We start from the raw sequence: 21,463 nt of genomic DNA, 5'->3' as shown, positions 1-21,463 counted from the left end.
CACACACACACACACACACACAACCATACACACACGCATACACACACAGGCATATACAAAGTTAGTTTACTCTTACAAACTAAATATATATGCATTTATAGATGATAGCTTTAGTAGTTGCTTCTTCACCTTTTTTAATTTTAGGTATGTGTGCTTTTCTGTGTGTATGATGTCCATGCTTGCTTTCGTCCAGGCTCATATAGAACTGCAGGATAACTTGGCTGCAAATCAAAAAGAGACCTTGGAGGGCCTCCAGGAGGCAACTACGAAGATGATGAGTCAACAGGCTGAGGCAGCACGGTACACAGCCGACACTGCCCGACACATCAAAGAGGTTAGCCGTCTCTGCCTGGAAAAAAGCCTGTGTCTTCATTTTGTAACAAAAGCTGATTGATTGTTGAGTTTCAGTAAAGAAATAATTATCCATTCAGAGGAAGAAAGTATAATGTCAAGTGTAAGATTCATCAAATCAAACATTTGGTATGTATATTGTGTCCTTGTCTGTCAGATGACGGAATTGGCACGGTCCCAGATAGCAGGAGCTTTGGTTGCCCCCCCTGCTGTTTCTGATTCCTCCATTTTGGACAAGCGGGAAGAACAGCAGAGATCCTATTTGAAACAGCTACAGGAAAAAAATGACTCTGACAGGTGAACTAAAAACACCTTTTGTGAAAGAGTTTTTGATTATTTGCACTGCATACCATCTTTCATTTTAAACTTAGTATCTGAGCTAAGTGTTTCTTAAATCTCTTCTGAATGCTCTCTTACAGCTTCCCTAGTGAGGTATCAAGCAGAAGGACCAGGCCAGAGGAACCGCTGTCTTCGCTGAACAGCCTCAGCCACTCTGACTCTCTATCCTTCAGAAGACCCAACCTCAGGTACCACTCATGCCTCTCTTGTAGCACAAGTTTCTCTTGTTCTTTTTTTTTTTATGGAAGAGAAATATACACTAAATCTGACACTTTCTTCAGTGGAGCGGACTCTAGCAGCCACCATAGTCCGTCACGTGCCTCGACAGACCCCAGAGAACGGACAAAAAAAGAAGCAGTAGAGGGGAAATTGAGGAAGGGGGAAGCTAAAGAGAGGACGGAGAGGGAAGCAGGCAGCAGCTCCATAGACGAGGAAGTTATTACAGCAGCGAATGATTCCCTCTGCAGTGACAGCATCCCCTCTGCAGTAGATGAGAAAGGTATCTAATGGCAAGCACGCCTCCTAATTTAACATTCTTTTATCATGTTTACACGCATGAGTATTCCCCTTGTCAACTGGCTGTGGCTGCTGTTAAATAAGTATCACCACCACCATTGTCAGAGAAAATGTGAAAACCTTGTTGCCATCATTTAATTTGTACTGAAACAACCGCTCTTATTTCTGGCCCCCCAGGAGACAGTACGTCAGTGGCAACTGAGTACTCTCTCAAGTTTGATGAGTCCATGACAGAAGATGAGATAGAAGAGCGCTCCTTCCGCTCTCTGCTGCCGTCTGAGGCTCACCGCCGTGGAACCATGGAGAAGAAGTCCCGCCACCATGAGGAATCGGATGATGGAGCCAGTCACAACACAACATTGGTTTCAGGGGCACAGAATATCTTAAAGGTGAGAGGGCAGTATACAAACATTTACCAATGCATATTCTTAAGTGTGACTACTGATGATTTGTCCTAAATTTTTCTTTTGTTGCCTGAATGTACCTTGTTGAGCATGTGGTTTGTGTCTCTTTTGTCCTCTCATACATAATTACTACTTATTACCTCACTTCTCCTATTTTTCTTTGCTCCCCACTCCAATCTTTGTTCTCCTGCAGTCTCAGGATGCAAACATGGCCTTTTCTAGTGGACAGGATAGCTTTTCCCAGTTCACAATGGACATGGTGCGTCAGTACATGAAGGACGAGGAGGTGAGACTGCAGCACCAGAGCTCTCTGCTGCATCTTCGCCAGAAAGCTGTCAAAGAGAAGACCAGAACTGAGCTAGCCTGGCTAGAGCACCAGAAAAAGAGGCTGAGGGACAAGGGAGAGGATGACAAAATGCCACCCATCAGGAAGAAGCAGAGGGGCCTTCTGATGAAACTACAGCAGGAACAGGTTTGTAGGGGGTGGAAATATATTGATATTGTGACAATTCAATTTCAATTCATTTTTATTTATACAGCGGCAAATCAAAACAACAGTTATCTCACAGCGCTTTTCATAAAAGAGCAGGTCTAGACCGTACTTAGTGATGTTATTTACAGAAACCCAACAATTCCCATTGTGTTTTGGGGTATAGTATGATCTTAACCATTACTTAACCAACCTTCTCTCGCACTCATGTTCACAGGCTGAGATCAAGCGACTTCAGGAGGCCAACAGAGCAGCCAGGAAGGAAAGGCAGCTGTTGCTGAAGCAGCAGGAGGAGATTGAGCGGATGAGAAACTCTACATTCAGACTTAAGGAGCGTCTCAAGTGTGCTGGGGGTGAAGCGCCACCTGTGAGTAGTGCAACAGTCACTTGTCACCTTCACAGCCTATACAGAGGAACAGATGGATTTTTAAAGGGTTCCATTTCAGTTTTGTTTGCTCGACAGAAGTCAAATTTTAATGGAATCAAGAAAGAAAACCTTTATAACTGTAGAACATGTTGCTATGTTCTCAAGCTTTTTTAATTGGCTTTGCTAATACTTGGCCTGTATGCATGTCCATTCACCCATCCTCCAGGAGACTCCTGTGTCAGAAACCCCTGTGTCCGAGGCAGCCTCTTCCAATATGAGACATGCTGAAGATATCCGCAGCCCCTCTCCCTCGCTCTCCGTCTCTGGAAGTGAGACCAGCAGCATCATGCAGAAGCTCAAGAAGATGCGCTCTCACATGGATGAAAAGTAAAGGCTTTTAATTTTTCTTATATAAAATGGGTTCTCTGCTTATTGCCAATTTGACGAGTGAATCATCAGAAGTCATGCTCCCTTATTAGTTAAAAAAAAAAAGGCCTACTCCAAAACTGTCCTGCTGCCTTTCCCCTTAAGGGTTTGCTTCTTTTGTGCTTGTAAAAATATTTACTGATCAGTTTTCTTTAACCCATAGTATATGTTAATACACACTTTTGATCTATTATTACTTTTTTTTGCGTAACACCACTACACAGTTTACACTTTGGTCATGATCAGACGAGGTACACTGCACTGCCTAAAAGAGACCCTGATCAGACCAGTTGCGTTTTTTTTGTTATTCTTGCTAGGCAACCATCGAGTTACCTGTCTTGAGCCAACCGTTATTTTGCTGTGAAGTTAAATGACATCAGTTGACGTCATTTAACGTAATTTCTGAGTCTGTAGTTTTTGAGGAGGAGAGAGGCAAGGTGGAGGCTGGGGGTGTGGCCTTGACCAACTGCCACTTTGTTCGTTTGAAAGCCATGATGTCTCTCTCTCATGGGCGGGACAAATTCTCTGGGTGGACAAAGCAGAGAAAGAGAAGGTAGTCATAAGGGGCAAGATTCCAGGTCGGCCCATCTGAGCTTTCATTTTCTCAAAGGCAGAGCAAGATACACAGAGCTTGGTTTAACTCTCTCGCCTTTTTTTATTATTTTTTGAGATTATTTTTTGGGCATTTTCGGCCTTTATTTTTAACAGGACAGATGAAGACATGAAGGGGGGGTGTGTGACATGTAGGAAAGGGGCCGCAAGCCGGAGTCTAACTTGGGCCCGCTGTGTCGAGCAGTAAACCGCTATATACAAGTCTAGCTCTACAACTGAGCTATCTGAGCACCCACATATCACCATTTCTAGCCATTGGGGGACCATAGGCTGGCTGGGGGAACTCATATTAACGTTAAAAAAAAACATAATAAAAAGAAATTTACATGTTGTGGGACCTTTTTAAAAATGTATTCTACCATGTCCATACCAAATCTTCTAATTGTATAAATAGGGTTTTTACCTGAATTAGAAACTGAACTAATGAAATTTAATCAGTGCATGCCATCCTTCTCTTGCTTTCTAAAATGCTGTGGATGTGAAAATAAGCATGCTCCATGTGTTTCTTCATCTAAACTAGATAAGACTCCCTAACTCTTTGCTACAGTCACCCTCTAAACTTGAAATTTGTACAACTGTAACAGTACTTTGTAGAAGAATCTGTGCTAAGAGTTAAGTCTTAATAGTTAAGAGTTATCTGTTGCGGTCTTCAACAAATGTTTTAAAGCAAAGACATCAGACAATGTTTCACAGATCTTAAGTAATTGTAACACTAATTTTGATACTGCACCTTTCAACTGCAGAGGCAAGATTATTTTACAGATAAGACGTTTTTCTTATCCACATATTGGTTTTGCATGCCATCATTTTTATTACACCCACTCCCTCGCTTGGAAGTCCTGTTTGTCCTCCAAGGTTTTACACTTGGCCAACAGCTTTGGTCGGGTGATTGTAGAGTCCCTCATGACCCGGTAGTTCAACACGTGGGTTAATTGTTCTGGAGTTTAGGATTTATAACTTGGCTATAAATCACAGGTTTTCCATGGTAGCACTTTCTTTTTAGGTGTAGATTTGTTTAAATGTGTACTACCAAAACAATGTTAATACATTATGAAGTTCAAAATCACAACAGTTGGGTTTAGATCACTGCAAAATACAATGGCTAAGAGGATCTAACAACATAAACCTTAACAACATAAGTGTTTAGATTTTTGTGTCTGATCAGGCATTTACTCTCTTGCTTGCATTCCATTTAATTAAACTATTGTTTCTTCCCTTTCCTCTGTCATTCTCTATTACCACTGTCCTGCTCTTGATCAAAGCCAAAGCAAATGTATGCTATATATTCATCTTGACATAACACATGAACAAATAAGTTGTAATCACTTAATCTAAGGCTGCAATCGTTACCTCACACTGTTATCTTCATAAGAATCAGGGTTACTAATAACTCAATCATTTAAACCCCTCCATAAGCAGGTTTGGCAGAGATCATACCCCCAACCCACCCCCACGCTTGATGCCCAAAAGCCAGCTAAAATGTTAATGTTTTCCCAAAAGATAGTCATTTAAAGGTAGCCATGTTTTAACAGAAACCTGACAGACTGACATATTGGGTGCCATCAAACCACATGTGCTCATATCACTCTTCTCTCTCCTTTTCTCTCTACTTGTCCCTTTGCCCTTCACGTCTCTTGTGTTTTTAATGTTTTTCCTCATCTTACTGTACGTTGTGTGTTGTTTGTTTCCATACCCATGTTCGTGTGACTCTTTTGACTTTGTTGCGTGCTTATGTGTTGTAGACACTGTTCTCCTGTCCACTACTTCTTCTCTGTGTTCACGGCCCATCACTGGGCCTCCCTCAGTGTCTGTCTTCCCAACCTTCACCCTAAATTCCAGCTCTTTATCTACAACCAGTTGGTCAGGTACTGTACAGTGCTATCTACCTCTTCCCCCGGCACCTCCACTTAGCCCTGCCTCACCCTACCCTATGGAACATGCTTGTGTTTATCTACTGGCACTGGGACCTCGTAGGGGTGGGAACGTGAATGATGACTGATTGTGTTGGTTTGTTTCCAGGATGGAATATGTGTATGGAAGAGTTTGAGTAAAAGCTTAAAAAGTGCCCAAGGAAGGCTGCCTCGCTGAAATAACCTAACCTTTTGACAACTTCCCTTTAAATATCATTTATTTTTTGCCAGTTTTACCAATGTATTGCCATTACTGTGCATTAAATGGTTGTGGAGCAATTTAAACAAAAAAATGGTTATATTGAGAATATTAGAGGTAATATAAATGTTGTTTTGTAAATGATAAAGGTTATGTTAATTTTAATAGGAGCCTTCCTTGTTGGATGGGAATCTCAGACTTAACACTGGGATTTCACTGATTTTTGTTCTGTTAAATGTGTCTCATCCCTTCTTTTTTTCTTTCTTACCTCTTGGAATGAATGTTGCAGTGCATTTTTCTTCGATGTCCTTTATATTGTGGCTGCTGGTTGGTCAGCTACAGTCTAGTTGTCGATGCAACATGTTTTAATATTAAACCACACTATGACGGTGAAGTAAAGGGTTTTTGCAAAGAACAGAGCAGAGATATAGTGCTCTATCTCTTTAATGATCCCAGTAAATCTTAACTAGCCCTCCTTATTAGGTAACTGTTGTATAGAATTGGATAATAAGTACAGATGGCCATTGGTTGTAATAGAGTTTGGAAAGGCACTAAAAGACAATGCCCCCCAGCCTTGTTCTTCAGTATCTGTCCTGTCATCAGTATACATTAAGTCAAGAGAAAGGCCTCTAAATTAGATCAAAGCTAAATAATACTGCACTGTAATGGCACCCATAGCTGTGTGGTACCACATTACACAACAGTTATAGCTGACTGCACTAGACTGATAGGTATGTACAGATATATGAATGTATAAGCGAATTAGTGTAAGTTGGATTTTAGAATTACAAATTCTGTTGGCTTTACAAGACAAAAAGGTTGTTTGTCTCGTTTTTCTACTAAAGAGATGCATCCATAAAGATCTACTGACTGCCTATGTTTAGATTTTTTATTTTTTTTTGTCATGTAACTGTTTGAGGTGTATGTGATTGCACCCAATCAGCATTCAGTCTGACGCATGGATCTGACATCTTCCCTGTTATTTTCCTGCTCTCCTTTTCTCCTGAGTGACACATCATTACTTTGTGCTTATTTATTTATTGGGTGCTTGTTCACTTTTATTTGGATGATTATTTCAGGGAAATAAAGAAGTAAAGCATGTATTGGGTGTGTATGTGTGTGTTTGACAGAGGTTTGAGGTGAGTTTGTACTGATAACTGGATGTCCAGGTGATTTGCGTCTGCTTGCTTCGGCAATGTCATGTTTAACATTCCTTATGCTAAATGCCCTTGTCAAACTTCTCTTCTCTCCCCTTTCACTGCCACCTTACCTTATCCCTCACCACCCATCTTCTTCCTGTCTCTTCCTTCATTTCTCCATTTCTTCATCATTCTTCTCGACATCATATCCTCCTCCACTCCTTCCTCATCTCCCCATTCTTTTTTCCCTTCATTCTTACCGCCCCCTTCCCTAGGTTTCTGACAAAGCGGGAGCAGCAGCTTATGCAAAGGCGTCACCATGCTGAAGAGCTGCTGCAATGGAAACAGCGTCTGGACCAGGAGGAGGCAGAGGTCCGTCGGATGGAAAAGGAGGCCCTGGCTGTTTGGGACAGACAAACACCTCGGGACATGGCAAAGGGTCAGGAAAAGGAGATCCCTGACATTAGCCCCAGCCCCAGTCACCATCGAAGCTCAGAGCCCAAAACTGACAGTGAGAAAGGTGAAGCAACAGGATCCTAGCTATTTTTTGCATGGTTTAAAGTCAAAACCAGGTAAAAATGTATCTGGACTTATACAAAATGATCTCATGTTTATCTGGTTTACATGTTTTCAGACTATGTGAGTGAAGGCGACTGTTCCCCAGCGACACCTGAGTCCAGTATACACACAGAGGGACTGGGGTCCCAGCAACCTGAAAGCCCATCTTCAGTACAACCTGCATCAATCCCTGAAACACCTTTGGCCTCTGTGCAGAGTAGCCCTGCAAATTACACCCAGGACTTTACTTCCGCTTCCCAGTCACCTAGCAAACAAGTAGGCATAAGTGTGGTTTTCTTTCCTTTTTGAATTTCAGTGTTTAATCGCATCTCTTTTATGATAGCTGAGTTAATTTTGAGTCTAAATATCTACTCTAAAACTGACCTCACATGTCTGAGAGAGTGAAGTATGCTACAGTGACCAGGCTTCAGTCAACTTCCTCCCATAGAATTAAGTATAGATTCTGTTGGGGTTATTTGTAGTCTTGAACTATTACTATATAACTAAAATATAACGTTCTATATTGCGTGAAGGACATGCAATTTGTTAGTTTATTGTGCATAAAAAATATTATTTCTGGCATGCCTCTATTAGTCCATCTGACTGTGTTGTTATATCCTGAAGTAATATTCCTTTCTCCTTCTCTTCCGCTCCTCCTCCTTATGTTTACTCTTTCCAGTCTCTACTTAAAGGCAGCCACAGCTCTGCTGCCTCTCCTTCAGATAGAAGCAGCAAAACCAAGATGCAGCTTTCCTCTTCCCGGACCGCCAACCATGCCCTCACTCAGCCAACTGAATCCCCCATGCTCATACAGACTGGTGAGTTCCCCATTAATGCAACATACATACACTGAATGTGTAATTTTTTTTTGGGGGGGGGTTATAATAGTTCCTGGTAGTTCTCAGAATATAGAAGGTGCAAAGAGGAGAGATTGGAGGTTATGCAGCTATATTGCTGGCGCTGTGTAGTCAGGCATAGTGTGATGCTGCCAGGAATACATTATGCAAGCACTTCCCTGATACCTAACCTGCTTAGCTGTGTGAAAAGAGGAGAGAACACTTTGCATTGGACTTAGTTACTGCACAAGCAAAGACAGAGCAGTTTTTCTGGACCAGTATTTTCAGGCTACTATTTTAACCTTTAATCTTTGTAAAACTGTTTGTTCATTGGGTGCAAGCCAATGCAACATGCACAAAAATTAACCTAACACATTCTTCGTAAAGAAAATGTACACTAATCTCCAAAGAATTAGGTTTAAGATTGAGGGGGCACGAAGTTGGATTACCCTCTGCTAATCAGAGATCAGGCACTGGTTTCACATTCTAACTGTGATTTATGATCAAAAATTGCCTTCAGAACCCATTTCAGACCAGAGTGACATAGAGAGCCGTATCAAGGCCCTGAAAGAAGAACTCAGAAAGCGAAAATATATGGCCTACCAGTTGAAGAAAGAGCAGAAGAAAAGGAACAAGGAGCGCCTGAAGGCACAGGAGGCCAGCCTACTGAAGCAACTGGAGGTAAATGTGTGCAAGTGTGTGTGGGGGCTTTTAGAACTTGGATGATAATGTTTTTGTTAATTTGTGTGTTTACCTGTGCACTGTATAAGCAGATTTCTTCATAATAACTCTTATTCTTCCGTTTACCTTTCAGAGCTATAACAACTTCATTGAGAAAACTAAGGCAGAACTGAACAAGGAGCCAGACTCCACACCTGATACGCAGTCCCAGATCAAAGATACCACCTCAGTCGCAGAGCAGTCCAGTATTAAACCACCTGCTCACTGGTACCTGATACAGCTGTAAACATGATAACAAAATTATACTGTAATACAATTTCGAAAAGATTGGTGTTCAACTAAAAACAAATCCTTCTTTCTCAGGTCAGACACCAGCAAAATCTCTGAATCTGAAAGGGCGCAAAATGATGCTTCATTAGATTGCAGTGAGTTGTTCGCTCATCATAACTGATACATACATTAAGTTTTTTTTAAAGTGTTTTGATGATCAATGATGTAACAATAATTATGTGACCCTTTCCTATTATGACAGATGCCCTTCCTCAACCTGATCTTAGTAAATCCACCTCAGTGCCTGAAGAATTGTCTGATGAAGACGACGCACCAACAGTCACCACATCCCCAGTTTATGACAGCCCTGAGTGTCCGCCCTCAGGGCCGAGGAGCTGCCTGGCCAGAGTGGGTCTTTTAAGACCTTCTTCTAAGGAAGCCCAGGCACAGATAGATGAGTCTGGGGATGAGAACATTGTGTCTTATCAAAGATCTGACATTCAGGAAGAACTGAAGATAGAAGTAAGCTCCACATTTGAGGATCAACATTCTGAACGTCTTCTGAAACTAGAAAAAGATGACAGACTCGACTTCCAAGAGAAGCTGTCTGCATCTAAACATGTTTCTTCTTCCATGAGTGAAGAACATCGATATTCACCAACTGTTAGCCTAGAACAAGATACAGAAATAAAGAAAAGGGAAACATCTGAAGCTGAGGAAGCTGAAAAATCTATTGTTATTTCCTCTAGTAAGTCACATTCAGTTGCAATGGACCTCAAAACGTCACCTCCTTTAAGCTATAGATCTGCAGCCAGTGAGCATGACATGGTGGCCTTGTCTTCAAAGAAGGGGGCACCAATAAAGGATGTCAAGGTCTCTTCTCCCATAGCAGATGGTTATCATGAGGACTTTGAGTCTTCAGCGGATTCTTCCCCCAGGGAGGAACATCATAGTTCCAAGCCTGCCTCTCAAATCTCAGTTGCCCCTACTGAGATCAAGGGTTTGAGAAAGGACTCCCCAAGCAGAGCCACGCCGTATGACAGCCAGGATGAAGAGGTAGACGAGGAAATATCTGAAGAACTGAGTCACCATTTAGGGACTAGTGGAGCTAGCTGCCAATCTGGGAGGCTGCTTGATCTTCATAACCACACAGAAGACTCCAAACATGACATCAAGGATATTATTCATTCCAGCCGCTCACCACCCATCTCTCCTTTGCATACCCCTATCTCTCCAGTTATAGATGAAATGCCAAGTTTTAGCATCGGGGATCGTGTTCTTGTTGGTAGTGTTCAGCCTGGCACTCTGAGATTTAAAGGTCCAACAAGCTTTGCTAATGGTTTCTGGGCTGGTGTAGAGTTGGATAAGTCTGAGGGGAGCAACAATGGCACTTATGATGGGGTAGTATACTTCAGGTGTGATGAGAGCCACGGTATCTTTGCTCCTCCAGACAAGATCACACACCTACCAGCCAAGTTTGAGATTTACACAGACACCACTGAGGATGAGGACTCATTCTGTGATGGTCTGTCAGATAAAGATGGGGAACAACGTAAAACAGATGAGCACCAATCCCAAAAGCAAGGAAATCTGAAGAGTGAAAATGATCAAACATCTAATGAGATCAATGAGTCTGGAGATAAAAAGGTAACAGAGTCTGTTCACAAGATTGGATCCCACCTCAATTTACAGCAATACAAAGAATCTAAGCATCCCATTTCTAATGGCAACACTAGGGACGTAATGTTAAATTTCGAAAATGCACCAACCACCCTCCTCATCTCCGACGAGGACAAGATTGACCAGGGCAAGCAGAGTCGGAAGGAGATTACTGCCCTTGTTGAGAGAGTAGAGGTAGACTCACACCAGTTTGGTCCTGCTGATCTTTCCACTGATATCAGGAATGATAAGGGAGAACAGAAGGACAGAGACTTACTGGACACATTTGCAGACAAGCTCCTCAACAACTTTGTAAAAGACACTTTGACACAGCTTGCTGAAATTAAAAAGGCTAAAGAGCAGAAAATAGAAGCTGCCAACCAGATGAATGGATACCTGATTAGTGAAAATGTTGAACAAGAAGAATGGTTCTCTTCAGTGCAACAAAAAGATGGTCTACCCTACTTCCTACCTGCGGAAAAAGAGGAGCTGTCTTCTCCAGAGCTGTGTAACCAACCGGTGAGTGTATATTTCTGATTCTTTAATAACCTGTTAATAAATAATAAAAATTAATTTATTATATTTAAATTACTAAATAAAATATTTTCTTTCCATGTATTTTCCGATTAATATAAGACACACAAATCAAAATGTCACTGTCAGTGAGCAAAAACTTGTGCTGTTGAAACGGCAACAATGACTCTCCAAAGTTACTGACAAACTGTACTTGTTGATTTGACCTGGCGAACCTTTGTTTTCGATATGTGCTCAGCCAAAGTCCAACTTTATGTTGACATTATTGAATTTGGTGCTCTTTGTGTCTGAATGATCAGTAAGAAAGAAAAAACCTTTAAGACTAGATCAAAAGTGTAAAAACATGATTTATAATGGGACTTGTAATGTCATGGTGCAGTTAATGTTCATATTTATGGAATGTTCTAATATTAGATAGGAAGTGAGCATGAAATTCCCTTTTTCCTGTATTTCTTTCACAACAGGAGAGTCCGGTGTTGGGGGCCAGGGGTCAGGAGGAGCTCGCCAAACGACTGGCAGAGCTGGAACTTAGCCGTGAACTGCTAGATGAGCTGGGTGAAGATCAGGACTGGTTTGATGAGGACTTTGGCCTTAGCTCCCGTAGAGAACAGCAGAGACTCAAACAGAGAGAGGAGGAGGTGAGGCTGGGGAGGTCTGGCTTATCAGCTGGACTAGCCCTGGGGGAGCTGGCCTCATCAGGTGGGGAACATCAGGTTAAGACTCCACCTAGACCGGAGCTACCTCTCCCCCTGCCTCCAAAACTACCTGAGCAGCCTGCCATGGTGGTGCCCCACTCAGCCACAGAAGTTGAGAAGATGGTCTATGCTGCGACTAAGGAGATCTGGGAGAGCTGCTGTCTGGGGAAGGAGGGAGCACTGATCCTTGCACAACTGCCAAACCCCAAACCTTCACAAGAGTATCTGGGTATAGAGGCCAGGAGCCAGGACCAGGAGGCCCTCTGCGTTCGGAGCTACCGAAAGGTGAAAAGGAGAACTTTTCAAGTAGTTTTAAGTATAACAAAAAAAACATACAGATAGCTCATTGTAATAAAAAAATTCATTGCATGTGTATTATACCACAATCTGTAAGGGAAATAAGACAAGCATCCTTCTTCACAACTTCCTTTACATTCCCCACTCATCATACTAGTTAAAATCAGCACACAACTGTCCTGCTTCAGTAACACTAAGCCAACAGCCGCTGGACTTGCAGTTTAATCTTAAAGACAACACTTACACCGAGTGAGTCCTCTGTGTTAACAAGCCAGATAAGATTCTATTATTCAGCAGATTCTTCTCTGATCAGCATCTTGATGTTTTCAAGACTACATAGCTTTTTTTGCCTTTCTCTTATAACTACAATATCTCCCTTTGTCACTGAGAAATATATTGCCTCAGTGGGTCAGAAGCTTTGCATTGAATGCAAGTACTTCAGCTGTTGAGTAGTAATATTTCTGACATTTTGACATACTATCTGTCTTATCTTCACCTAACATAGGGTTACTCAACCTGAAAAACTACTGCAGTTTTAGTTAATGTTGCATATTTACGCACTCGTATCTCATTATTCTTTTTAACTCCCCAGGCTGTGTACGACCTGACTTGGGAGATGCTTCAGGAGATCTATGCTGAGGACCCTAACGCAGATCAGCCTCAGTGGGTCAAACCACGTCGAGTCAAGTCCTCCTTTTCCCACAGAGTAAAGACACCAGGAGACCTCACCAAAATCCAGGTACAGTTCTGAAGTACAGAAGTAAAGAAAGAGACACTACTGTACATGTGTCTAAAACGTGGTAATTGCTTTAAAGGCAGCTAGATTACTCTGAGTATAGTTGGTCTGTTTCCTATCGTCCAAAGTGACTGGAAGTGTAAACAGACTTCATAATTTGGCTTTGTTCATTTACAACCAATTTTATAAAGTGCAGTAATAAAGTCCTTTACAGTTTTACAAATTCAAATTCAGTGCAATGCCTTTTACACATCTGATTACATTATATTTATTTATGTTGTGTTTTTACTCTGTGTCCCAGGAATTCATCTCAGCAGAAGTACTGAAACTGTACGGTCTGACAAAAGATCATAGCCAGAAGACTGACTGGCAGAAGATGCTCAAATTTGGAAAAAAGAAGCGAGACAGAGTCGATCACATTCTGGTAGGTCTCAAAATTTGTTTTTTTGTACATATGATTTTAAAGGGCAGCCGTTTCATATCAGGGATTTTTCTATCACCAGGACAGAACACCTAATACACAGAGGGCATTTGTAACCCACCATACAATTTTTCTGAACAAGCCTTAATTTGACCGCATTTCATAATAACATTAGGATGTTAAAAGAGTTGATTATAGATTTTAGTTACCCAGCCTTGAAGTTGTGATTGAACCTGTGATTTTTGAATAAAACTGAAAGCTAATATTTAAACTTTCAGTCATGACATTTTTTTCAGTTTACTCACTGCAATACAAACAACTGATGTTAGTCACTCTGCTTCAGTAGTTGATCACTGTTTGTTTGTTTGTCAGGTTCAGGAACTCCATGAGGAGGAAGCCCAGTGGGTCAACTATGATGAGGACGAGCTGTTTGTGAAGATGCAGCTTGCAGACAGCATCTTTGATGCTTTGCTGAAGGACACTGCAAACGTGCTGACGCTAATCTATGATAAGAAGGCCAAAAGAGAAAACGCCCTCTCCTGACAGCTTTTCTGCTTAGATTTTTAAACTACAACTTCTAGCTCAATCCCAGTCTTTCCCCACCCCCGTGAACTACAGCCGACCAACGGATGTGCCAACAGCAACCCTCAGATGCCTTCAGTCCCAGCATTACCTCTCAGCCAAACAACTCCTTTTTTTCCTGTGACATTAATTTGCTGGATATGGCTTCAGCTAGTGGTTAGGTAATTTGTTCTACACACGCCTCTTGAGCAATCCAGCCTTCTTAAACCTTAACACCACCGAGTCTCAGATCAAAATACGTTGTTATATTTTGTTTAGGCAAAGGCTAAACAGTGTGTTGGTTTCGTTATCCAGTTCCTTGAAATTAAACAGTGACTATTAGGTTAAACTTGTAGGTGTAATTTGAGGGGTTTTACATCCATACTGGGGGATTAGTGATCATCCCCCTTGTTAATGGGTCTGTAAGCCTACCTTAAATTTAAAACTGGCAGAAGTCTTTGACCCACAGACATTGCAACGATCCTCACTTCTTGCTTGTTTCTGAGACCTTTTGCTTGAAGTCTGGTCTCTAGCAAGTACAACACATGCTCAGCCAGTCATTGTTTGGCCCTAAAAACTCCTTGTTTGCTTGGCCTCATGCATTGGCTTTAAATTGGGGTAACATGTATGCAAAAACAAAAGATGCTAGTCAGCACTTTAACTTTATAGTCATTGTTGAGTTTTAAATCCAAAGTGCTGGGGGAGCAATAAAACAATAAAAATTTGTCACATATTAAATATTGTCAGGCTGTGCTGTAGTGGAGCATCACTAAGATCAGATATTGTATGAAACATTTTGTCTCCATAATTATATTATTTATTGCGTAAAAATGTTTGATTAGAGGAGTAAGTAACATTTTGAATTGTAAATGATTGTGTCAACATATATAAAGAACAGATTTTAACATCTAATGAAATTGTAAAAAAGCACCTAGAGAAATGGGAATGTGAACACAGCAATATATTATGTAGGAGGTTGAAAGAATACTATTGAACCAGAAAAAGAACATGGGGAGAAAACTGTTTTAATATTTAAACATGGTAGTGTAAATGATTAATTTAAAGTGTTCTGTATGACTTTTATTGTGGCCTCAACTGTGCAGCTGTTTAACACAGTCACTGTGTCCCACTTTCGTACTACATATACACTGTTTACTAATGTTAATAGCTTGAAAACATCTCATACAACCAGCACAACAACACCTATCCTGTAAGTGGGACGCAAAAGACTGGCAGTAGGCCTGACTTGATATTTTGTTAATCATAACATAAGACAGAACTGAAATGCTGGATATCCTACAGTCCATTTACCGTCTATGACCTGAGAGAAAACACCTGTAGTTGTTTTTTTTTTTTTTCATCAGTTGTCCTGGTAAAGTTTGCCAGCTGAACATTTGCCCAAAAAACATCCGAGTCGTGCAGCAGCATGATTATATTCTTCTCTTGCTGCTGTGAATAATTCTGATTTATAGCATTCAGCAAGTTCAAACCAACCATCAGAATGTAGCCTGTCGCTGTAGTGAGACAACAGTGGGAAGTCTTCTCAACATTCAGTTTAAGTGCCTCTTTAAGTTGAGATGTAGATTCATAACAAACTTTGCTGATGTCTCAACATCCTTTGGACCTATTTTCTTTGAATGTCTCGTTCCACTGCTGTATACTAGCAGCGTTTTCTAAATGATCCTTAAACGGCTGCTCTTCTTACCATTTTGGCAATACTTAATTTTCTGCCTTATCAATCTTTCTGTATTGAAGCATAGTTGAGGAAGGTTTTTTTGTTGTTTTTTTAACCTCATTTTTCAGATTTTTCTCATTTGCTTGAGGAAATGAGGACTCAATCTAAATGTTACCTGCTGTCTACATCACACCTCCATCTGTGCAAATAGACACAGTTGAGTCATTTTTATAAATAATGAACTGTATCAGGAACTAGATTGTTGACACAAACGCACGCAGTGCGAGTCATAGAGCTAATGAGACTGAGCACGTAGGACTGTATCCAAGGGTTTATGTTGGACCTCGCTGTCTGCTTTGATCCAAGAAACTACAAACTCATGGCATGTGTGACGACCGAGCTTCTTAATTTTCACTGACTGAAGCTAAAGTGACCTTAAACTGAGTCTTTTTTTCTATTGTCAATGTTTTTAAAAGATGCTGTGTACGTTCAAACTGTAAATTATATAATGTAGAAAAAGACCAAAAACATTTGACTCCAACTTGTCCATGCTGTATGACTTGTATGTCTGCTCTGTAGGCATTTGTAACTAATGTTGACATAAGTACTTTAGAAAGACAAGGCTGTATTACAAACCCTCTAGCATTGTTCTCTTGAATTGATTGTATGTGGGAGGAAGTCAAGTTCCCTTCTGTAACTATGCAGTACTTGGTCTTATGCATTGCTTTATAGGTATGGACCAAACAGGTTGGACTTTTTCTGTAGTCTTTAGATAAACTTAATCATCAAGAAGCTGTTTGGTTCAGGGTAGCGTTGCTTTCTATCTGCTGGTATGAGGTCAGTTTTCTTCACAGGGAGATACATTCACCTTTAATAGAGTTTGATCTGGTTAACTGAATTATAAAGGAAGGCACAACATTTGATTATCAAATTAATCTAGTCGGACTAGATTTGCCATTTCATCTTTTGAAATGTTTATGGATATTTATAATAATGTGTCGTGAGTGCGCCAAGTGCACTTGAAGACTTGTACAATTCTTTTATGGGTGTAAATATACTGTCTATCCTATCTGACCCACGGTTACTGTAACCTGAACGATTGTTGTAAAATAAACACTGTTTACTTTGCAAATATGTGCAAATTATATATTTGTTAACATTAAATGACCTTTGAAATTGTAAATAAAGCTTTCATTGTTTCTAAAGGAACGCTGAGTTGAAATGTGTTCTGGTTTAGTTTAAAGATTGCTGGAGTTACCAGACTGTTGTTGCAGCACTGACAGCAGTCCAAGGAGTTGTCCAAGTGGTAAAATTCTTTTGTTTTCCTCAATACTGGAAATCCATGATAGCACTTTCAAAATGCAGGGAAATTGAAGCCTGTTACTCCTACTACTATTGAGGATACCACTGTCATGTCCACTGTAGCATATATGGGAATGTGGCAGTTACATGTCATCAAAAGTTACATTCTATAATAGCTATTTCATATGTTTGGATTTTTAAGGCTAATAATTAGTTTAAAAATCTTAAGTGTGAAGACAACAACAAAAACTACTAGTAGCCTACATACTGTGTGAAGGAAACAGAAGATGCCATTTAAAAAGTTAAATACATTTATGGAATTTTATATTTTTTGTTTTTAATTCACAGAAATGTTAACTTAAAAATCCTGGCTAAGGCCCTTATTGACCAATCTTTTATCAGAAACACAATTGCTTCTTTTTCATTTACAAGTCACTATTCAATGATATATGATACTGTGTGTGAAGGAATATAATAATTTATATGGCCAAAAATAGTGGTGATGATTTGACTAAGTGTCTAGGTAAAGAGGACCCAATTTGTTTTTGTTTAGACAGGCATGTAAAGAAAAACAAGATAACTCAATATCCACTTACCAGCCTTTATCTCAGATTTCAACCTCATCTCCTCATTGGTTGTCACCATAGACTGTATATTAATTATTAAAATGAACAGTCTATGGTTGTCACATAGGTTGTCATGGAGATAACTCCATTCGCTGAGGAAGGTTTGAAAACCTCAGGAAAAAAAAGTAAGCTATTAAATGTTCATTTATTTTGCCTATTAAACTTATTTTGAAGGTCAAGTTTGACCGTTTACGCTTAACTAATAGTTTTTCTTTAAACCAATTTAAGTCTCAATAATGCTACTAGTAATAAATAGTAAATATGTAATGTAAAATAGTAATACAAGGTTGTTTCCTGTATGAAAGCCGTGAAGGGGCAAACAACTATACTTGTCCTCGCGCGTCACTCAAGATTTCATCTTCACGCAGAAGTTAACGACGAAAATGAGAGAGTGTGGGGAGGGTGTGTTACTTTGTTGTGAAAGGTGTTTGGAGCTCTTCAGGGGGAGGACCCATAAAGCCTGTTGACCGGCAAAAGAGGGAGAAAAAGTTGTGTCAAGTTTTAGGACACGGAGGTGAAAACTTGATGCGTTCACACCGAAGTTTAGCAGCTCGGACGGGGAAGATGGCGCGGCGCTGTGGCCGTGCCACGTCTCGGTTTCCTCTAGAAATACAAATATACCCCAGAAGGATAGCAACATTCGCAATTTGGTTATGTGTTTGTCTTCTTTTTCCTTCTGCTGCGATGGCTGGACTGTACACCGCTTCTGATCAAGTCATCATATTGAGTCCGGAAAATGTGGAGTCGGTTTTGATCAACTCCTCAGCAGCTGTTCTTGTGGAGTTTTATGCTTCATGGTGCGGACACTGCATCGCCTTTTCTCCGGTTTACAAAAGTTTGGCGAGTGACATAAAAGGTTGGTTCGGACCAGCTGCCAGTCACGTAGCTGCAGCTGTTTACAATGGCAATTCATTATGAATACTAGTCTGGTGAAATCATTGATAATCCTTTTTACAGCATTCTTTGTAAACACTTTTCAGAGTTGTTTCCTTCATACAATAAGCCAGCGAAATAGTCAAACATCATAGTTAAACATTTTAGGACTGATAGTCTTGAATTACAGTCGTGGTTACATCTCCCTTTATTTTTTATAACCTGCATGGGAACAGTGAGAGCACCAAGCTGTTGTTTCTATCTGTTAATTAGAGCATGTGATCTAATGAATGTCTTTTTATTTTGGCTCTCCATCACATCATCCAACTGAGTTATTTTTCTTTTTAAGCTCTTGATCCAAAATAAATATCACAGAGTCATGACAATAAATATAATTAGGAATATAGTTGAGGGCAAGGTATCTGATGATGGCAGAAGGCCTGACATAGTCATGGGGTATTTCAGTCCTGTGTTACACTCTCACACACACAGTCAACAATGGCAACTGATGTCTTGGCATGCTGTCAAAGGCTTTGCTTAGGAGGGTCATCCATCTAATATTTGAGGACAGTACAAAAGAAAAGATTAGGATTTCATGCAGATGAAGTGACTGGCAGCATGGCAACCCTCAACCTGTTTTTTTTTTTTTTTTTGATGTTTATCAGCTATAATAACAAGTAAGAATCCCTTCAGTTATTTCGCTACATGTGATGAGTTTGTTGCCTTCTTTCATAAATAAATAGACATGTGGATAGAAAGCGGTAAGTAAGGTCTATTCGATAAACAAAACTTTTTCTTGACAAAATGGACTTTGTGTGTATCGATATACTGAAGTTCATATTGGCACGCTGCATGGCATAAGGGCAACATAAGGTCCATCTAGTGTCAGACTGTACAGTAAACTAAATATTGACTGTGTCTCTATTTGATGTTTGTTCTTCAGAGTGGAAGCCAGCTGTGGACCTTGCAGCTGTCGACTGTGCTGCAGAGGAAAACAGAAAGGTCTGCGCTGGCTTCGGCATCAGAGCGTACCCCACTATAAAGGTATTATACAGTTTATTAAGTGTTTACACAGGCCCAACACTTACACTTATCTACACAGTAAAGCAGATGACCTGGGACAGATGTGATTACTGTGTCTACTATCTAATGTTGCAGACTTCTAAAGACTTAAAGTATCGGAACATACTATTGGTCTTTATTTTTTACATTTAACTATTCAAATAAGAAAATAAATCAGCAACAGTTTAAATAAGCAATTGTTTAAATACATTTTAAAAGCCAAAATACTGAAAATTCACCGGTTCCAGCTTCTCAAATGTGAATAAATTGCTGTTTTTTTTATAGTATATTATGATACTAAATTGAATACATGGTACATTTGTCATCTTGTCAACTTGAATAAATGAAAAACTAATTGATAAGATATATAATCACTAGTTGCAGCCATTATTAATTTTTCCTTAATTAAAAAGAGAGAGAAGCAGGGGCTGTTGAAGCAAGTCTTTGTCCTTTATTCCATGACTTGAATGAAATGTATACATCGGAAACAACTCCACCATATTTCCACTGTGCTGTGGTCATTATCTTGCAGTAGCACACCAGACTACATTCAGAAACATACCATTTCTAGCCCCTTCCCTTCCTTGGTACTCCCAATACATATTCTGAAGTGACCATAAAATCAGGAATGTTGACAGTTTTCCTTGAACATGTCTGGGAGCTCCCCTTTTTCAACACTAATACGCTATGTTTGACTTTGATTAGCACGTAGTGTATAATGTGCATATGCATGCTTGGAAATAAAATACTTTTGCAGATCGAGTAGTTTGAAAAAGGTATTTGACAAACCACAGTCTATTCAAATGTTTAACTTTCACCCCTAAGAGATCCTACTCTATCTGTTAGTATGTTTCAGTTGTTAGTGATTTTGTTTTGTGATGTTTCTGAAGCTATTATAATGAAGCCCTTTTTTGGGCTGTTTGTCATTTAGTAACTTTAAAATCTGAAAGATCCACTTTACAATATTGTTGTTAATATTCAGTCAACAGGGGACTTTTCTCCTTGTAAAGGTAGTAGTGTTAGCATGCAGTGTCATGTTGTGTTATCAGTGTGTATGAGCAGCCTATGTTAAAAAGGTTTACATAGAATTCTTGAAGCTCTGGATGTTGACACGTTGGGTTAGATACTGTAGAGGCAACAATCTTTCCCAGTAGAGTTAACTTATGCATGATCAGCAGAAACACTCCAGCTTCAAACATCTGCATTTGTATTTGTAGCGTATCTGATTAGTCAGCAGTAGTGTGTGTGTGTGTGTGTTTCAGACTCTCCTCTCTGTCATCCAGCGAGAGCCAATGAAACAAAGAGCTCTTTCTGTTTGAACACACAATGGAGCTTTAACATCTGTGACTCATTTGAATCAGGAAGGATTTAGGGGTCAAGGCGGGCAGAGGGGAAAGCTGCCCCCCCACACACACACACACACATTACACAACATCACTTTGCTTCTCTCATGGCTGTGTGAGTGCTGTCTCATCTGATCTTGCTTCTCTCTTTTTTACCACTTCCTACGTAACCCAAACCTTCTCTCTCTTTCACTTCGCAGTTCTTCCATGCTTATTCCAAAGCTGATTCTACAGGACATGCTTTTAAAGGTACTACTACACACACACACACAGAAGAATCTCAGGTCAGTGTCAAAATAAAGGAGGAGCCTTCACATTAAATGTGTCTTTTATGCAGATGTTTGCATACATGCTCAGGTAGTCATTAGTCAATAATAATCAGGTATACTATGGTATGCTGCCAAACAGCAGTGTATAATGTTCTCTTGATACTCTTTGACCTCCAGCTTCCACTCATGATGTTCGGGTGCTCCGTCACAGGATCATAGACAAACTGGAATCCCATGAAGAGCCCTGGCCTCCAGCCTGCCCTCCACTGGAGCCCACCAAGTACACACACACACACACACACACACACACAC

General features: G+C 40.3%; 2 protein-coding genes across 6 annotated transcripts in view; both read left to right on the top strand.

The window, feature by feature from the left end:
- cep350 (centrosomal protein 350) overlaps window positions 1-16,885 on the top strand; it is a 34,126-nt gene extending 17,241 nt beyond the window's left edge. For 3 of the 4 annotated variants that reach the window (XM_032525272.1, XM_032525270.1, XM_032525271.1), the window contains exons 19-38: window positions 194-334; window positions 509-648; window positions 771-878; window positions 972-1,189; window positions 1,384-1,595; window positions 1,804-2,082; window positions 2,318-2,467; window positions 2,694-2,854; window positions 5,248-5,370; window positions 7,029-7,273; window positions 7,388-7,587; window positions 7,982-8,129; window positions 8,668-8,828; window positions 8,962-9,095; window positions 9,192-9,253; window positions 9,361-11,276; window positions 11,756-12,271; window positions 12,876-13,022; window positions 13,321-13,443; window positions 13,813-16,885. In XM_032525272.1, coding sequence (XP_032381163.1) covers window positions 194-334; window positions 509-648; window positions 771-878; window positions 972-1,189; window positions 1,384-1,595; window positions 1,804-2,082; window positions 2,318-2,467; window positions 2,694-2,854; window positions 5,248-5,370; window positions 7,029-7,273; window positions 7,388-7,587; window positions 7,982-8,129; window positions 8,668-8,828; window positions 8,962-9,095; window positions 9,192-9,253; window positions 9,361-11,276; window positions 11,756-12,271; window positions 12,876-13,022; window positions 13,321-13,443; window positions 13,813-13,983 — 5,355 coding nt within the window. In that variant the 3' untranslated portion in view covers window positions 13,984-16,885. The remainder of the gene's footprint in view (window positions 1-193; window positions 335-508; window positions 649-770; window positions 879-971; window positions 1,190-1,383; window positions 1,596-1,803; window positions 2,083-2,317; window positions 2,468-2,693; window positions 2,855-5,247; window positions 5,371-7,028; window positions 7,274-7,387; window positions 7,588-7,981; window positions 8,130-8,667; window positions 8,829-8,961; window positions 9,096-9,191; window positions 9,254-9,360; window positions 11,277-11,755; window positions 12,272-12,875; window positions 13,023-13,320; window positions 13,444-13,812) is intronic. The other variant, XM_032525273.1, reaches the window with a different exon arrangement.
- A 1,058-nt stretch (window positions 16,886-17,943) lies between these two features.
- qsox1 (quiescin Q6 sulfhydryl oxidase 1) overlaps window positions 17,944-21,463 on the top strand; it is a 30,910-nt gene continuing 27,390 nt past the window's right edge. For both annotated transcript variants that reach the window (XM_032525633.1, XM_032525632.1), the window contains exons 1-4: window positions 17,944-18,460; window positions 19,421-19,521; window positions 21,083-21,131; window positions 21,329-21,431. In XM_032525633.1, coding sequence (XP_032381524.1) covers window positions 18,130-18,460; window positions 19,421-19,521; window positions 21,083-21,131; window positions 21,329-21,431 — 584 coding nt within the window. In that variant the 5' untranslated portion in view covers window positions 17,944-18,129. The remainder of the gene's footprint in view (window positions 18,461-19,420; window positions 19,522-21,082; window positions 21,132-21,328; window positions 21,432-21,463) is intronic.

Source organism: Etheostoma spectabile, chromosome 9 (genome assembly GCF_008692095.1).
Source record: "Etheostoma spectabile isolate EspeVRDwgs_2016 chromosome 9, UIUC_Espe_1.0, whole genome shotgun sequence".
Taxonomy (NCBI): domain Eukaryota; kingdom Metazoa; phylum Chordata; class Actinopteri; order Perciformes; family Percidae; genus Etheostoma; species Etheostoma spectabile.
The sequence above is the reverse complement of the archived record's forward strand: the minus strand, read 5'-3'. Positions and strand labels throughout refer to the sequence as shown.